An 18718-nucleotide genomic window follows, 5' to 3' on the forward strand; every position below is an offset into this window, starting at 1 on the left:
TTTAGGGGGGGGGGGAGCAATCTGAAATGAAAAATATTGACATTACAATTTCCAAGAAGCGGTGAATTATTTCCAAAATGGCTACAACTAAAAAAGAATCAGAGTGAAATAAAAATAAACTATGACACATAGACTTATATAATATATATACGTCTATGCTATGACAGTTATCTAGATCTAGATGTGTAGTTATAAAATCTAGATAGAAATGAAACAATTATACTGAAAAATGAAGAAAAGAAAATACCATGATAATTCAGAAAACGGTGTATTTTGGTATCGAATTATTGCTCTTTTTACACAAAACAAATTAAAGTTTATAAATCCGAAGATCAATTTAGTTAAATGGGTTCAAATCAATGTTGGCATCGTTAATTAGGAGAGAAAGAGTTAATAAGCTTTTTCTTGAATAATGGTGTTTGTATGAACAAAGCCGTTTTAATTAAACTTGTTACTCAGATTTTCTTCAAATTTGTGAATTTTTTACCCGGTATTCCCGGGTATAATGCCAATGCCGATAGAGTATTTTCGCTGATAAACGCACATTGCACAAAAGAGAGAAATAAACTATGCCTTTGCCTTGACTCCGTGAGAGGTATTCTTCTCATAAAATACAATTTGAAGAAAATGCCCCGCATAGAGTTCCACGCGTAAATAGCAGGAATGATGGTCATGATATGTAATGAAGCTGTATTATATATATTATATCCTATGATTTTCTATATGTTTCATCAAATAAATAATGCTCCTTCTGAATCTTCCCTAGTGCTATTAGAGCATGGAATGGGTTGTCTCGGTCAGCCAGGAAATCTAAGACTTTGCAGGATTTAAGTCATTGGTTAACATGAATGACTAAATTCATGAATTAACGTCTTTATTATAGGCCTATAAGATGATAATAAAAAAAAAATCATTTTTTTTTTAAAGTTAACTTTTGTTGTCCATCGTTGTAAGGCTTTGTCCTTCTTTTTGTCCTCCTTACCTATTTGCAGGGATTATGTTACGCTAACCAAGCTTCTATCTAAAATTTAATCTAGCCGTCAGAGCTGAGAAATAGAGTTCCAAATTTACCAATTGTTCAGTCTTTTTTTTTTCTCTTTCGGTTAATGGTAACCCTATAATTGGAGCTTTTGAAACTTTGAAATCGGATGTACAGCTCAGTACATTACATCGCTAGTAAAAAAATAATATATATATACATATATATATATATATATATATATATATATATATATATATATATATATACATATATATATATATATATATAATACATCAATATTCTCACTCTCTGTATTGATATCGATCTATAGATAATCATACTATAGGCTATTTACAAATAATTGGATGATACTGATCGAGGTCTGAGCATTACTTATAAAAAGCTTGGCAGAATTTAAGTCATTGCGTGCAGATGTGCCTAAACTCAAACTTAAACATGCATGACGTAATCATCTTCTTTATTATTATTTTTTTAAAGTAACGTCTGTATTCTATAAGATAAGAAAATATTATTGGATTGTAAATATATATTGACCTACTCGTTTTCCGGTTTTATATTTTAAAACTCGGATTCAGCAAGCGGAAAAAATTACTTAAATTAACTTTTAACAACAAGAGTTACCATTAAAGAACAAATTTGTTTACTACTTTACATTACTCTAGATCTAGAAAGAATACAATTTTGACGTACTGTCACATAGAATCTAGATTTAGACTAGATGGATCGGTATTTAATAAAAACCAAACGAAAAAAAGAAGATAAGGAAATACGCCATATTCCTTCTACATCGGGCTTAAAACAAAGTACAATTCATTCGTTAAAGGTAAATCGAAAACAAATTAAATGAGTCAGTGACATTTTAAGTGACAAAGTGAAATCAATCAAACTCAAACTTCAAAGTGACCAAGTCAAATGATATTCATATTCATGATATTGATATCAGATATGGCATGCTGCCTAATCAGCCTAATCATGCTAATGACTAATGCCAATGCTAAATGCTCATATGCTGTCTCAGAGTATCACTAGTCAGTGTCTGCTGTACCTGTGCGACTGTACCCTAAAGTAAAGCCTTAAAAGTTTAAAGTGTATCACTACTCTACTAATACTTTTATACAGTATACTATATTATCTATACTTATAGTACTAGTACTACTATTAGTTAGATTGACTAGATATAACATAACTAGATTTTACTAGATGATAGATTTCATCTATAATCATCTACTTCTTGATCTAGACTCTCCTAGAGTGGATCTGTCTCTAGAATATTCTAGATCTAAATCTAATCTACTTATCTAGGCACCACCAGTTACCAGTACCACTTTTTTTTTTCTCCAAGCAGTAAGGATCGGATAATTGTGACTATTGTCCCTATTGCAAATATCCATTTTGAATTTCACTAAGACACTGTCATTATTTTGTCTATTAGCATTTAAAACAGAACTATAATTTAAATAAAGCATAAATGGCATAATTCATAATATTAGATTTTCTTTTTGACCAGTATTACAGTATTTTATGATAGATCTAGTATGTAACTGTTTCAGAGAGTGGTGGTGGTGGAAGACATTAAGAGGCTGAAGTCGAAACTTGTGTTACCAAATCAGAGCAAGTCTGTCATGATAGAATCATTGAAAGCACTTGGCATGAAAATTCCTTCCAAAGAAGTGTTGCAGTCTACTAAAATTGGTAATACCTTTATGGCTAGATTTTCATTTTATTTGAATACATTTTTTTAAATTAATAGTAGTTAAAATTTTATTTTTTTACACTCTTCTATACAAACAAAGGTTCCTTTTTATATATATATAATAAAAAAAAAGAGAAGTTTTTTCTTTCAGACCTTGTGATCAATGGGGCAGGTGATGTAAAGGTCTTCTGTTTCTATGGCCCACGGTTAACCAAGGGTGTCATGTGGCCAGCACAACAAAACTGCCTTAACCACAACTAATGTTAAGTGCCCATTAGAGCTGGCTGGACTCAGAGGCACCCAAAGATCCAGAAATTAAAAATCCACCCCTAGTTTGGAAGCCAAGCGTTTTAACGCTCAGCCACCGCGCCTCCCCTTTTTTTTTGTTGTAGCCCAGATATTTAGATTTATCTATTTCAGTCTGGGAAACAAATTTGGGTTTCCTTAGATTTATTTTCTGTTTTTTTTCATAGTTTATTCACATTTAATTGTGCAGTCACCATTTTAACATGGTAATTGTATTTTGGTGTGTATGTCAGGTTTTGTTTTCTTCTCTCATTTTTATGCTGGAGAGTTCAGACGAGCAGTTTTATATCTGCTATGAAATGTGCTGTGGTTTCTAGATCTGGCAGAGCTCTATATAGTTTTTGTTCTTAAGAGTTTTTTTGGGGGCTAGTGTCTTGTTCGAGCCTCTCCATTAGTATGCAGCTTTGGAAGACATGGTTTGCATTCTCTGGTTATACTCCACAAGGGCTAATCTGACTAGTCCCTATTTTTAGCTTCCAAAACATGAGTTATCTGATTCTGTTGGGTCTGATTTCAAGTTGAAATATTCTCTCCCTATATATGTTGGATTTCTCATTTTGTGACCTGTGATGTTAAATATGCAGAATAAGTATGATTTGAATGTCACGCTTTAGAGTGTTCACAGATAAACTACAAAAGTCTTTTTTTCTTCTTCTTCTTTATTCTCATTTTTATGTTTTATGTTCAGATGACTAGACCAATATATGAGATGAACTGCGCAGTGGTTTCCAAATCAGGGAGCTCTACATATAATAGCTTTCTTTCAATTGGGGTGTTTTGGGGCCAGTGTCTTGTATGGGCCTCTTGGTAAAGAGCAGTTTTGGAGGACATGGTCAGCATTCTCTGGTGAAACTCCACATGGGCAGGTTTCACTGGTTCCAATTTTGAGCTTCCGGTACATATGTTGTCACATTCTGTTGTGTCCGATCCTGAGTCCAAAGATTAGACATTGATCTTGTCGGGATAGCTTAAAATAAGCATCATCTTTCTTGTGATTTCTCATTTATTTTATTTACTATTAGTTTCTTCATTTCTTCTGGATAGAGTGCAGAGTTTAATTGTGAGTTTGTTCTTCCACTCTTGGCGAGTTTGTCAGCCTTCTCATTTCCTTCTAGTTCTATATGTGCTGGTATCCATTGAATAACAGTTTTTTTTCAGTTGTTGTTGAGCTTTGTAAGTGCTGTTCTGAGTCGTTTTATATGAGGAATCAGAGTTTTCCAAGCTTTGGAGGATTGTTTTCGCATCGGTTAGAAAGACAATCTCACTGTCTGGGATACTTGGATGATTTGCTATCATGGTAGTAGCTAGTTGTAGTCTTTTAATTTCAAGTTTATGTGTAGGAAAAAATGTATTATCATGAGATATTGTTAATAAAATAAGTGCATGAGGCTGAGACTTGTAGCTACTGTGTAACAGCAATGTAGATCTATGTCTAGAACACTCCCTAGGTCACTTTTTAAAATTCATGTATTTTTTTTTATTGTCATTATCGGTATCTTTAATGGCATGATAACTAGAATTTTAGACTTACATGAAAATCAATGGATATCTTGGTGATTACTAATCAAATTACTCTTTCTAATTCCATACACAATTAGGGTTTCTACAGCCCCCTGAATTTCCATGATGCCCTGGAAAGCCCTTGGAGATTTAAAAAACTAAAAAAGTCTAGAAAATCTTGAATTTTAAAATATGTCCATTAATGTCCTGGAATTTACTCGATCGGAAAAAAAAAACATTAAAAAATAATTAGGATAGGCCGTTGCAGGTGGAAATAAAACATCAAAATAGAAATTTGAAAAAAGCATTTCCGAGTCTGCGCAGAATGTGTTTACTGCTCCTTGAAATTATAGTTACTATATCAGATCATCTTGTTTTAGTAAACAAGTTAAATTTCATCCAAATCGGATCTATGTTACGCATCTATAGACCTTGTAATTTTGAGACTTAATTTTTCTGTCTCATTTTGTGCCTTTATATTTTCATTGGACTACATCTTTAGATCATGTTACTTTAAGATCAATAACATCTACACCTAAATCCCCAGCAAACAGTGTATGCCAAGTTTCAGGGATTATAGAAATTGTGAAGTTTAATTTCAGGGTTGGTTTGAAAAAGAAAAAGTAGCCCTCCTGGTCATAACAGCATATAAAAAATTATACTGTATGTAATCTTAATGCAAATCAGAATCAGAACTTTCTTATCTTTAGTAGATTTACTAATTATGCTAAAATTGAAATGAAACCTTTTTTTTTCTTAATGCAGGTCACACAGTGAAAAGACTAAAGCAACATTCAGATGAAGACATTGCCAGAGAAGCCAAAAGGGTCTATATCAAATGGAAAGATTTTTTCTTAGAAGGCAAGAACCGTCCACCGATAGAAGTCAAATGTGATAAAAAATCTGAAACTTTTAGAAGTAAAGGAAAAGCTTTGTTAGCTGAATCACTTACAGTTGAGGTATAGAAAAAGTTGTATGCATTAAAAGTGATTAGAAATTAATTTATTTATGAAGAACAGATTATAATTTTAACTCCCTTCAAGTCAGAATGATTCACAAGTTTTTTTTTGGGGTAAAATTGTATTTTGGTACGATGCACAATTAACCCTTGATTGATGTAATTTGGTCGACTAAATATCACTTATCTGCTAACCACTTAAATAGCTTTTTTGTGTGGAAATTTCGTAGTTCATTGAACATTAACAAGACAATAGCTGGAGTAAGCTTGATGGGCTCATGACATTTGTGGAATTAAGTTTTTTTATGTCTCGGCTAGTAAAGTTTCCTTTTCAGACCCTATAGAGCCAGGAAAACCAGTGACTTGGCAGAATTTAGGTCATTGGTTAATATGCATGCCTAAATGGCCAGCAGTTAAAGAGCAGTGGTCATGTGGTCAGCGGCATGACTAACCATCTTTACATTCCCCAACTTAAGTCAGGTACCCATTAGAGTTGGGTGGACTCAGTGGCACCTAAAAATCCCAAAATTCATAATTCCAGTTTTCAGAGATTTGAACCCAGAACCGCCAGGCTCAGAAGCCAAGCACTTAGTCACTCAGCCACTGCGCCCCCTTATGTCTCTGTGTTTCTTCATATTTGAAGATTATTACATCCTAGCCAAACCTACCACAGCGTGGTGGGCAGGGTATTAACCCTGGGCCATCCAGATCATCAAATGACAGTCCAGAGGGTACGTGTAGGCATCCTTAGAGTAACAGGGTTATGTTTGCTAGACATTTGAAGAATAGATTAATGGTAGTAGTTTTTTTTTTGGAATGGGTTGCCTGAGCTAGCCAGGAAAACCAGTGACTTGGCAGAATTTAAGTCATTGGTTAATATGCATGACTAAATGCATGACATGTAGGACGTAATCATCTTCTTTTTTGAAGTAACGTCTGTATTATATAAGATAAGAAGATCTTTAGATCTTTGGTTTTAAAAGAATAATTTTTTTTACAAGCACATTTGTAATTACATAACTGATGTGCCTCTGTGTTTGACGTCTAGGAAGACCATGTTCTTGTTGATGCCATTGAGAGAGAAACTTTCCACCAGCACAAACAGTTATTTAGCTCTGAGTACAGGAGGACTCTAAGGACAATAGTGCTGAAGTTAAAACACAATCCAGACTTAAGGCAGAAGGTATTGGATGGCCAGATTTCTGTGGAGATGTTAGTCAAAGACTTCAAGAAGAGATAGCCAAAGCTTGTGAATGTTTTCGGTAGGATGCACATAGATATGTCCTTAGTTGTAAATATATTTTTATATGACGATTATTGTTTTTAATACTGTATTTTTTTTCTTTTTGATCTAAAATATTAACTAGTATTTTATGGCTAACCATTTAGCCATTAAGCAGTTGTCTAAGAGAAGGGATATAACTCTGTATCTGTTATTTTTAAAAATCTATTTCAATTCACAGAAAAAAAGTAATAAAACCCCTCAAAAAATCTTCTTTTTATAATACAGAAATATAGACCTAGGGATCATCATGTTTCAAGTCTTAAATAGGCCTACAGAGCTCAAAAACATTAATTATTAATTATCAAGTCAGATTTAGTTGCCTTCTGATATCCCATTTGACTAGATCTAACATAACACTGGATCTAAAAATCGATTTTTTCTTCATTTTCACTACTGTCTCAAATGGCTCTAAATCACTTACCCCAACCTTTATTTTCTTATTTTACTGCCAAAACATTAATATTCATTTAAAGCCTACACATTAGCCTAAATATGTTCCATTTTTGTAGGGTAGCAAACAAACAACATAATTTAAAAAAATCATAAATATACATTCCAACATGCTGCAGATACCAAACACATATAAATACCTAAAAATAGTGTCACTATCGCTCTCTTAGGTCAGAGTTTGTAAAGGTAGAAATAGTAATTTTAAAAAAAGCATTGCGTAAATGAAACAACCCAAAATCGATGATTGTCTGCGACTCCCAGTGATTCTAGTTTTGAAATGGTTGATACAAACATCTGGCTTTGACTTAATTAATTCAAAGGGTTCAGAGAGCTATTAATAAATTTCAGTTGACGTCTGATCAAAATATTTAAAAGAAATATTTTGTTTAGTTGAAAGGGGAACATCTATTCAAATTTATAGGCTTTCATAAGATTACATCTCTGGTATTTTTTTCACTGGTGATTGTTTTTGTCTGGTTATGTATGTAAACACAACTATTGGTAGCATATATTCTGCAGAGATAATTTTACCCATTAGCTCCTTCTGCAGTTGGAAACGTTTTCCCGTTTTTGTCCTAAACCGTTGTAGAACGTTTCTAAAACCCCCCTATTCAATATACTTGATTTAAACTTTTTAAAAACAAGATTTCTTCTAGTCTCGTAGCAAGCGTGATTACAATTAATTTTGGAGATTACCGATTCTATTTTTAATAAAATCGGAAAGGTTTTTATTTTTTAAATAATTTTTCAAATGAACAGGCCCATAGCCCCAGTGTATAAGCCCCCACATGGGAAAATGACTATTTTTGAAGTTTTTTATATTCTAGTGGTATTAAACGTATATATTTTTTAAAACTAGACATATAGTTCTATTTTTTTAAGTTATTTGTTTGTTTATATGTATTAGATCTTCAATTTGATTATTTTTTGCAAAATAAATATTTTTTAGGATTTTTTAAATACGGAGTTATCCCTCCTTGCTTAGGACTTTGGAGGGGGTTTTTTGAACCGGAAATAGGAGCTATTGGGTTAATTTTCAAATTTTGCTTGGAAACAATTTCAAAAGAAAGGAAAAAATGTGAGAAACATCATTAGCAATGTCCAGGTTCAACATCGCATTATGATTGTTCTGTTTTATTAACTACTATTAATACTACTTCTGCAGGGGTACTTCATATAATTTTGATCCACTTTGATATTGAAAATCAAAATAATGAAATTGAGGTAAAATGTTAATTATTTTTGTGTGTGCAATTCAGCTAAACTTTTATTTGTTTGTGAATGTACAATTTAGAGTTGCAATGTGAGCTTAGAATGTAGGCCAAAAGCACCAGCCATTAAAAAAAATACTTTTATATATTGTATGATTGCTGTCTATGCAATGTTTGCTAGAATTAAAATGGGATAGAATAAAATCTAGGATAGTTTCCCCTTGTTAACATTGAGTGTTTTTCTTTATTTTGCTTCACTTAGATGGAAATGTTACTGTATTTTTATTAATCTATTTAATATTCCATTGTATGTATTTTTGCAATGTAATATTTATTCTGTTATATGAATACTTGGAAACATGTTATAAAAAAATGTAATGTAATTTGGAACTTAAAATGCTCACTATGTTAATAGAAAAAAAATGTGTACGATTTGGTGTCTCTTTTTTAAAAATAATTTTTCGGAATCCAAAATGAATCCCAAAATTTGTTCTGAAAATCCCCTCGGTTCGGAAGCCTGGCACTTAAGCACTCAGTCACCCCACCTTTTGTTGGTATATAGATGAACTATTACAGTATTGTTTTCTGCGCTATATCTACTTTTGAGTAATCAATTAATTTTTCATTATATTTTTAAAACCTTTTAATTGGTGGCAAATTCTTGCTTGAATCCGAAATTTTAGGGAAATTTTCTTTGCAAAAGTAATTTTTAAATAATTTTTTTTAGACATTATTAAATACCTAATTACATAAATATTGTATCTTACAGATCTGGGTAATGTTTTGTAAAAATTCTAGTTGAATCTTCTGTCTGTCTTGCTGGGGTAAAGCTATTTGCCTGGTTCATAAGATTTTGTACCATTTGCCCAGCATTGGCCCTTGCTACTTGCACGCCATAGATAAACAAGTTATTATAAATGATTTATTTACTAAACCATATGCCAGAACAAATAATTATAAGAATTTTTTCTTCCCAAGCAAATAGGTTTTTCCCTGAGCTAGCCTGGCAATGAATTAATGAAACTTAAATTTACAAAAAAAAAATTAACAAAAACTGATGACAAAACACATACAGAGAAAACGACGTTGTCCATTGGTTAAAACCATAAAAAATATTTTTTAAACCACAAAGCATCATTTGTACTACTAAGATATTACCTCAAGACAGCACTAGACTAACAAATTTATACAAGTGCTCCTTCCTCCCTAGTGCCATTAGATAATGGATTGGGTTGCCTGAATCAGCCAGGAAAACCAACGACCTAGCAGAGTTTAAATTATTGATTAACATGCATGACTAGATTGACACATGAAATGTCTAGGACGTAATTATCTGCTGTTTTGATGTTATGCATATACAAGACAAGAGAGTCACATGACTTTAAAACCTTTTAGGCTTGGGATGAGTATACTAGATTTAGGTTGTTTGATCTTTATCTAGGCATAAGGTAGCTAGAATTAGAAACTTAAATTTAGTTAATTTGATTTTGTGAGATGTCTTCTGGATAGTGAGTTTCTTCAGAAGTTCCTTTAATTGATGTTTAAACCTGGTGTGGTTGGCTTGGAGTCACTCCAATCACTATTCCTAAAATATTTTTTCCCAATTAAAGTAAAGATTTCTTAATTTTTAAATGTTCGAAAGCTTTTTAGGGTATCTACTTCTTGCACCCCTATCTCCAATAGCAACAAGGATGTGGTTTAAAAAAAAATTACTCAACAAAAGAAGGAAGCAGGATAGGATAACAATGAAGATGCACGAAAAGAGATTTTGTTGTTGTTGTGATGTAGTCTGTATTTCATTTAGACTACATCGTCTGGACCCCATACGGTTGTTATTACTGGAAGTGGTAATGGTAAGCACTCATGCCTATAAAAAACTTCCAATGGCATGCAGTTTGTATTGCCTCTGACAAATAGTCTAACTTCTGGCCTTAACATGTGGCTCAGATATAGTAAAGTTCCCCTTTCAGAGCTTGTGGTCTATAGGGCAGATGATGTAAAGGTCATCTGTTTCTCTGGCCTATGGTTAATGAGGGTGTCATGTGGCCAGCACAACGACCAACTGCCTTTACTTTCCCCAACTAATGTCAGGTACCCATTAGAGCTGGGTGGACTCAGAGCTGCCCAACGATCTCAAAATAAAAAAATCCGGGGATTTAAACGCGGTACCTCTGGTTTGGAATCCAAGTGCTTTACCGTGCAGCCTCCGTGCCTTCGGCTCAGATATAGGGTCTGGAAGAACATTTTTCCAAACCATTAAGCAGGAGGGGCTCATAAGCCTTGGCTGGCTTCCCCACACAGAAGAAAGAAAACTCTTAATTCAAACCTCTGCTCATTGTAAAGCTATCTGCCTGGTTCATAACATTTTATACCATTTGCCCAGCATTGGCCCTTGCTACTTGCACGCCATAGATATACAAGTTATTATAAACATGAGAAAGGCTTTCGGAGTCAAACCAGCAGCTTGCAGCATGTAGTGCTACACCCAAATTCTTTTTTTAAATGACACAAAAAGCTTTAAATTTTTTAAAAATATTTTTTTACCATTTCTATGCATTGTTTGAAAAATCAAATTAATTTGTGTAAACATCTTAAAAATATAATTTGACTTAAAATTAGACTAAACATAGTATTCACATGAAGCAAATAATAAACACTTACAGATATAACAGTACGGTAGCACTCACAGATAATGAATGGTAGAAATAGTTGAAACAAAAAATACACATAGGTATAAATTATTTTAGAAATCAGAATTTATATTTCTTAGAAATGCAAGGCAGGAAAATGAAAAAAAAAAGGCTTCTTTTTCCCCAGCGTACTTAAATTGGTAGTTGCCTACTGACTTTGTACTTAATGTTGTGACTAGGCATAGCAGGGTTTGATTCAGAGATGATTTTATAGTTACTATTCGACAGCTGTTCTGGGTTGGACACCTTTGCCATTAGGTGATGGCCGCATGCCTAAGGCAATCTTTATCGACAGGCTTAAAAGAGTACAGAGGTGTCTCCAGACTAACTCAGAAGTCTGTTTGCCCTCACTGGCCTATGAGAAAGCAGCTGGCAGCATATGGCTTCTGAAAGACAGCTGGGGAGCTCTCACAAAGCTCACAGGACAGACATTTGAGATCTAAAAAAAAAGAAGCTCTTTGCTGAAAACAGGTGCAGACAATGAAACATGTGCATCAGATGTGGCCAAATATGTAACTGGGGTCATGAAATGCTAGCAGTCATTCTAAATCTTGGGAAACAAAAGACAATACCTTAGATGTAATTGATCATGAAATAAATAATTATATAACATGCTTAAAGTGTAAATAATATTTAAAAGAGAGTCAGACAAAAACTGGCCTGATAAGGGATAATATTTCATTCATCTATTTTTCGCAATCCAAATGAATCATGTTAGTATTACTTCAGTTTGTAAGTTTCTCAATAATTCATTGGGAAATACAAATATTTTTAACTTCTTTGTCTTATTTGACATTTTAAATTGGTAACATTATTTAAATTCACAGCCGCCTAACTCATCAGTCAGTTACAGCATTTCCAACAGAAGCATGTAAAACTGCTTTAATCATGAATAGAGCAATCCAATAATACCGAAAAACTGTTTTGAAGAGACTTGCAAGCAATTTAGAATTTCAGCATTAGATTTACATACTAAGGAATTCGTTTACTTGTAAAACAAAGTCATACACCCAGGCATATATACAATTTTATTACACATGCTTTATTTAATGAAGAATTTTATGATATTGTCAAACATAAAACTAATGTACAAATGATGAGAATAGTTTGCTAGGAGAAATGGACAGAGAATGATAATACTGTTTAATGTAAAAGAAATAAACAAAACCAAGAGTTGTCATGAGTTTTTTTCAGCCATAGTCTTTAGAACAACTGTCTAACAGATTTATCGCCTTTCAAAGAAAACATTTCTCATGGCTCGGTTTCGCTGAGTAGAGACCATGGGTGGATGATGCTGAGAAAGAGCTTGACTTCCTGTTTGAATTGAAGGCAAGCTGACATCTTGATAGTAATTTGGATAGGACTTGTCACTGAAAAATTGTGAAAATAACTTCAGGTAGACATAAACATGATATTCATGTACATACAAGGTATATATATATATATATATATTTGGATAATAAACTGAATTTCTTTTGTGCCATGCAAACTGCCTTATATTCTGACAAATATTAATTATGGTATGCCTTTTAATAAATAATTAACAACTTGTTTGAAAATATTTCATTATTTAAACAAACAGAGGCTACTGAGTATGCATGGATTTCTTTTTTCATTTCCTGCTCCTCTTTTTTTTATAGTCAAATGTGGAGGTTGGTCAAAAGTTGGAATGGATTAAATAACACAAATTAAATAATTTATTTCAAGCTAAAATTTTGCACATTATATTACAGTTTGTTAGCTCAGTTGACAGATAATCGCATATAATACAAATAAATAAATTATATCTTTTATATAGCGCTACTTTCATGAAAACTCAGAGCACTTATGGTCCAATCTTATTTGTTGACCAGTAGGGAAAGGGGGTATCTGGGAAATTTTCTGTGCTGCCTTTAGCCCTCAGTAAGCACAACTCTGCTCTAGTGGGGTGTCAAACCTCAAGCCCCTTCCATAAGTAGCCAAGTTTAAGTGTAGTTAGCCTCTCGACTACGCATTTCATTCCCATACTGGTGAATTTTTGTTTCTTTATCGTTTGATGAAAAATAAAATATAAATGTTTTGTTTAGTATATTATATGAAAAAAAAGCAGAAATGAATAAAAAAAATGTTCTTCTAATTTTTCTTCATGTATACTTTTTAGTAATGTCAGTAATGAGTGATATATAAAAATGTCAGAATAAGGGGCACCAGTATCATAACAATATAACCTATCAGAATTATATATCTGATTACCTCCCTCTAACTTTTTCACTTGTAGCTGAGAACCAAGTTGAATATTCGGTACAGTATTAAATGCTCTCCTCTCTTTTGTGTCTTTTTTTTTTTAATTTCATTATTTGAAAGACACTATCATTTATTTACTGAATGACTTTTTAAACAAATAAAAAAAAATTCTTTAGTTTTTAAAGAATTATTTCAGCTTGAAATAATTTGTTAAAAAATTTAGTAGAGACCTCCATTAGCTCGCCTAACATTAATTTACCAAGTGGTTGTCAATACTCAATGCTAAAAGGAGGTACATGGCTTTCTAACAGCATTAGTCATTTTCTAATTATTATTGTGCATTTAGTTGATTTAATGGTAATGCTTTTTGGAAAATGACAAAGATCAAAGATGTTAACACTACACTTCAGGCAGAAATGATTTTTTTTTTACTTCATTTTGCTTCTTAGTTAATACTTCCCTCTCTCCAAAAAAAAAAAAAGCAAAATTCATAGATCTTCCTAATATAGAGTTAATAACGACATATGTAGTTAAGAAAGAGTTAAAGATGGCTGCCTGGATTACCACCAAACCCCAATGCCAACCTACAGGATGTTTAGGCTAGGATGTCATAATCTTTAAAAAATAAGCATTTCAAAATTACATGACAAATTCTATAACAGTTTAAAAAATAATAATAAAAATATACAAACCTGTTAAATTTCTCTGTTAGTTTATAGGCAGTAAAGGGTTAAGCCAATCAGGTGCACTGAAGCCAATAACATCAGCAAAACACTTAAATTCTCAAATTGTGTGCAATTAACAAGTAAGAAAAACAAAAAAGTCTCAAATATGTGCAATTAACCGAAATTGGAATTAAATGAATCAAATTCTCAAATTTTGTTAACAGTGAAGCCAAAAACAAAAACAAAACTCAGCACTCAAAATACACCAAATAAAACATCAATCAGTTTCATATTGCAAGATAGTGAAAAATTAATAAAGCCAAACATAAGTTGCAAAATGTTTTTTTATTGCCTTATTTTTGTAATAAATAATAATTCTGTTTCGATGAAAATAATCTACTCAATTTTGCAAGATATATAATTTAATTAGTCTTATTTTAAAAATGTAATTTCTGCATACATCCTTTTTTTTTTTTAAATTTATTATGAGTTTTACTTGTAAATCTAAAGATCCTAATGTCATTTTTTTTTAAATAAATAAATATATTATTAATATATATAAAATGGACAATAAAAGTTGAGATATTAGGTGTTAAATTTATAATAAAAATATTTTTTTTATTTATTCAGAATGTAGACACATATCTACTTTTAAAAAATTTATCTAGCAATAATGTAAATTTATTACTTTAATTTTAAAATAAAAGAAAATATCCTGGAACTTAGAAAACAAGTCTTCCAGTAACCTAACAATTGACTTTTAAAATTATTTTGTTTTGTCGTTTATTTGAATTAAGAATGTACTTTTTTTTTTTTTTTTTTTTTAAAGTATTTAGTGCATAAGAAAGATTTTAAAACTAATAAGGAAAATAAAAACTAATAAACTTAAATTCCATTCATTTTTTTTAAATTGAAAATAATAATAAACAAATTAGCATTCAAAATTATGTCCAAAACTTAAAAATTTCTTCTAAAAGTTCAAGTTGTTATCATGGTTCATGACTGGCCGAAACTTACAAAGTAACAATCTTTTTAAACTGTCTCTCTCCGCTGGTTGGGATGCTGAAATAGTCCACAGGTTTGACAGTACCTGATTTGTCTGTGTAATGTTCTCTGTGTGCATTGGCCAGCTGGGAGGTGAAATTGAAAGATTATTAAGTAAAAACAGACAACATTAATGTTATATTTACAATGTTAATTCAAATGTTACTATAGAGGTTTCCTTTTTGTGAGACAATGGATGTGCTTATAGCTTCAAATTATGACTCATAGCTAACAGTGCTTAAAAAGGGCCATGAGCATTGGAGGTGAAAAAGCTGACACGTGTCAGTAGTGTTAAATACCTCAGAGCAATCGTCGCAAATGAGGGAATGAAACCTGAACTACTGGCCCGAATTTCACAGTCCACAGCAGCACTTGCAAAACTCAAAACAATATGGAAAGAAAAAGGCATAGCCCTCAACACCAAAATTAGACAGATGTGCTCCCTGGTCATGGCCACATTCTTATACGCTTACAAGTCTTGCATGCTGACTGCAGAGCTAGAGAGGAGGATCCTAGCAATGGAATTGAGATGCTACAGAAGGATCCCAGGTATCATATTTAAAGACTGCATCACAAAGAGATTAGAGACAACATTACTGTAGTGATTGGACCCCATGATGACCTGCTATGGCCATATTACAAAGTCTTCAGGGCTTGTAAGGAACAGTAGGAGGATAAAGGAGAGGCAGATAGAGAAAGTGATGGGAAGAAAGGACGGTCCTGCTATTGAAAAAGTTCTATTCAAAGCAAAAGACAGAGGAATGGAGAAAGACAGTCGACAAATCGTATGGTGCCCCAAAGGTACAAAAAAATAAGGGTGAGGTGATGTGAGAGTTTCCTTTAATGGGCACATTCCTGGGATTAGTTAAAGAGATCATGGATTGCCTATGTGTCATCGTTTCTCTCTTGACCCGGCTGGTGTGATCCAAAGGAATGTTTTTCAATTGCAGAAGCTGTCAGAGAGAATTCAATAGTTTGATGTTTGATGCTTTAGCACAGAAAGGCAGGAGAGATTTTAAAAGACTCCTCCTCTCATACATGAGTTTTCTTATAGGCTGCTGATATTTGCCCAAGATATGTACAGGTAACTATAATGATATAAAATTAATGCAATTTCATTTACCTGGTATAAGAGATTTTTAAGAAACAGAGAAAAGTATTCAAATTGAATGAAGATACTATGTTTTTACAACTCTAATAAAAAGGTTAAGCTTATGATTCATTTATTTACCTTCATTTAATACTGGCCACATAAACATTTAAACTTAACCCCAAGTTTAGATCACAAAAAATTTCAAATACAGTAAATGAAAATATCTTCTTTTAGTTTAAAGCAATTATTTTTTAAAGTAAATATAGGCCCTATATTAATTTTAAAAAAAACCTACTCTGTTAAACTGATATATTTCTTCTTTACGATCATGATCTACATTACTCAGCTGATATTTAGGTGCCAGAAGCCAACGATCCTGTGTTCTTGTTCTGTTACTTATAACTAGATCTGGATTGTGAGAATACACAGTAGGGAACTGTCCACCCTTGGCATAAGGGTCAGCTGAACTGTTTAACACAGAAGATCTGTAATCCTGGAAGTATTTAGCAGTCTGGTTTCCATATGTCTCTCCATAATCATATTTTATTGTGGGACAATATCCTCGATACCTAAAATAAAAATTGAGTAAAATCTGAATAAAAAACATATATATTCAAGTACAATAAAAATTTTCTAAACTTTTAAAAATCTTGTATAGGTTAGATGAAGATAAAAATATAAAAATAAATTTCTTAAAATATAAAATCTTTTTTTCTTATAAATAAATCTTTAATTAACCACTAACCACTCCAATCAACTTCAATCATATTGAAGTAAACTTTTTAAAAAAATCCCTAAATTTTTTATAAAGGCATAACAATGCTAGATTTAGATCAATATAAAAATTCAATTTACATTAAGAAAATATCATAATAAAATCTTACCCAGGCATAAATCGAGGTGGAATGTAAGTTGCATTATTTGTTGTTATCAATGTGCCAGCTGCTCGAGACATGATCCAATGTTAATAAACCAAAAGTATCGCTAGACTAAATTTTTTTTAAACTAATTTTTTTTACTTGAAAATGTTTATCTATTCTGCATTTAGTGAATTTAGTGAAGTGTGTTGAACGATGCTAACGTCACCAACGTGTTTGATTACATTGAATGATTGATGATTGACTTGTGACAGTTCTTCAGACGGATCCTATGAATATGATAAAAATTAATAAGAAAAAGCTAGATGTATAAACTCTTCAAAGTAATAAGTAGTTAATCTATTAGATTTAAATTAATTGACAAATATTTACTGTCTTTTTACACATTAATTCGTATTGATGAAGATCTAGATTCTAAATCTAAGTAGTGGAAATAAAGTTTACAATATTTCTTAGAACACAACGCGGAGATGTATAGGTTGCTAGACAACATAGTGTTTTAATATTTCTAAAAAGAAAGAGTGGTAAACAAATAAGTCACTGAGCTATATAGAATGTCGAATGTCTTCGGAAAAGGGAAAAAAAAAAAGCAAAATCAGTAGGGAGCATCTATTTAAGAAGTTTGAACTTGGTACGTGTATGAAGAAATCATTTGAAGTCGACACTATTTTAAAGTTCAATTTTTTTTTAAATAGAGGTAAATAATCAATTTTATCTTTTGCAATATCATGATTTGTTTCTGGCTACGTCTAAATTGTGTTTAGGAGGTCAAGGACTGAGAGATCAGATCACTCTTGTTAGCATTAGCCAATAGCATTTGTATTGGTTTAAATAATCTATCTATCTATCTATCTATCTATCTATCTATCTATCTATCTATCTATCTATCTTTCTGTCTGTCTATCTATCTATCTATCTATCTATCTATCTATCTATCTATCTATCTATCTATCTATCTATCTATTTATCTATCTATCTATCTATCTATCTGTCTGTCTGTCTGTCAATCTCTATCTATCTATCTATCTATCTATCTATCTATCTATCTATCTATCTATCTATCTATCTATCTATCTATCTATCTATCTATCTATCTATCTATCTATCTATCTATCTATCTGTCTGTCTGTCTGTCTGTCTGTCTGTCAATCTCTATCTATCTATCTATCTATCTATCTATCTATCTATCTATCTATCTATCTATCTATCTATCTATCTATCTATCTCTATCTATCTATCTATCTATCTATCTATCTATCTATCTATCTATCTATCTATCTATCTGTATGTCTGTCTGTATGTCTGTCTGTATGTCTGTAGGCCTATGTCTATCAGTCTATTTATTTGTCTCTAAGATTTTCTTTTTGTCTGTCTGACTATCAATCTAGTCAATTCCTCCATTATGTATATCTCACTGGAGAACATATATATTGTCTATGTCTATGCTCACGTAAAACTATTTAAAGCTTCTGTCTGTATCCAAGACACGATTTGGTTGTTAAGCTCTCGACCTATTTCTCCTCACCAGACTCTCTATAGTAGATGGAATTTTCTATTTTAATTATTTTAATTCCTGTTGTTGTTTTTTTTGTGTGTGTGGCGTTATAGGCCTAAACATAATTAAAAGTAAATTGTTCTTTGTGCGTATTTCAGGTGACAATTAAGTGTTATGTGAAACAAGGTTAATATAGTCATTCCTGCCAGGAAAACCAGTGACTT

General features: G+C 32.0%; 2 protein-coding genes across 4 annotated transcripts; one reads left to right on the top strand and one right to left on the bottom strand.

The window, feature by feature from the left end:
• The first annotated feature begins 1611 nt into the window (after positions 1-1611).
• On the top strand, positions 1612-13494 carry LOC106070874 (transcription elongation factor A N-terminal and central domain-containing protein 2-like). Its single transcript, XM_056029996.1, has 4 exons — positions 1612-1826; positions 2554-2695; positions 5268-5461; positions 6509-13494. Exons 1-4 carry the CDS (start codon positions 1722-1724, stop codon positions 6698-6700), a joined length of 633 nt encoding a protein of 210 aa, XP_055885971.1. The 5' UTR covers positions 1612-1721; the 3' UTR covers positions 6701-13494.
• On the bottom strand, positions 12036-17509 carry LOC106070872 (protein FAM166C A-like). 3 transcript variants are annotated; one of them, XM_056029998.1, is made up of 5 exons: positions 17383-17509; positions 17006-17268; positions 16417-16690; positions 15002-15114; positions 12036-12466 (listed from the first exon to the last, which is right to left on the bottom strand). In XM_056029998.1, exons 2-5 carry the CDS (start codon positions 17074-17076, stop codon positions 12322-12324), a joined length of 603 nt encoding a protein of 200 aa, XP_055885973.1. In that variant the 5' UTR covers positions 17077-17268; positions 17383-17509; the 3' UTR covers positions 12036-12321. The 3 variants fall into 3 exon arrangements, with proteins under 3 accessions (XP_055885973.1, XP_055885972.1, XP_055885974.1); XM_056029997.1 differs by having other exon boundaries at positions 17372-17509; XM_056029999.1 differs by adding an exon at positions 14012-14067 and having other exon boundaries at positions 12330-12466; positions 17006-17480.
• Positions 17510-18718: the final 1209 nt, after the last annotated feature.

This window comes from Biomphalaria glabrata, chromosome 5, assembly GCF_947242115.1.
Source record: "Biomphalaria glabrata chromosome 5, xgBioGlab47.1, whole genome shotgun sequence".
In the NCBI taxonomy this organism is placed as follows: domain Eukaryota; kingdom Metazoa; phylum Mollusca; class Gastropoda; family Planorbidae; genus Biomphalaria; species Biomphalaria glabrata.

Coding starts and splice junctions, on each gene's coding strand:
- LOC106070874 (XM_056029996.1), top strand. CDS start 1,722: ATGGATCGGTATTTAATAAAAACCAAACGAAAAAAAGAAGATAAGGAA. Junction 1,827..2,553: donor GTACAATTCATTCGTTAAAG/GTAAATCGAAAA, acceptor TAACTGTTTCAG/AGAGTGGTGGTGGTGGAAGA. Junction 2,696..5,267: donor GTTGCAGTCTACTAAAATTG/GTAATACCTTTA, acceptor TTCTTAATGCAG/GTCACACAGTGAAAAGACTA.
- LOC106070872 (XM_056029998.1), bottom strand. CDS start 17,076: ATGTCTCGAGCAGCTGGCACATTGATAACAACAAATAATGCAACTTAC. Junction 16,691..17,005: donor CCACCTCGATTTATGCCTGG/GTAAGATTTTAT, acceptor TTTTTATTTTAG/GTATCGAGGATATTGTCCCA. Junction 12,467..15,001: donor TTTAAAAAGATTGTTACTTT/GTAAGTTTCGGC, acceptor ACAATTTTTCAG/TGACAAGTCCTATCCAAATT.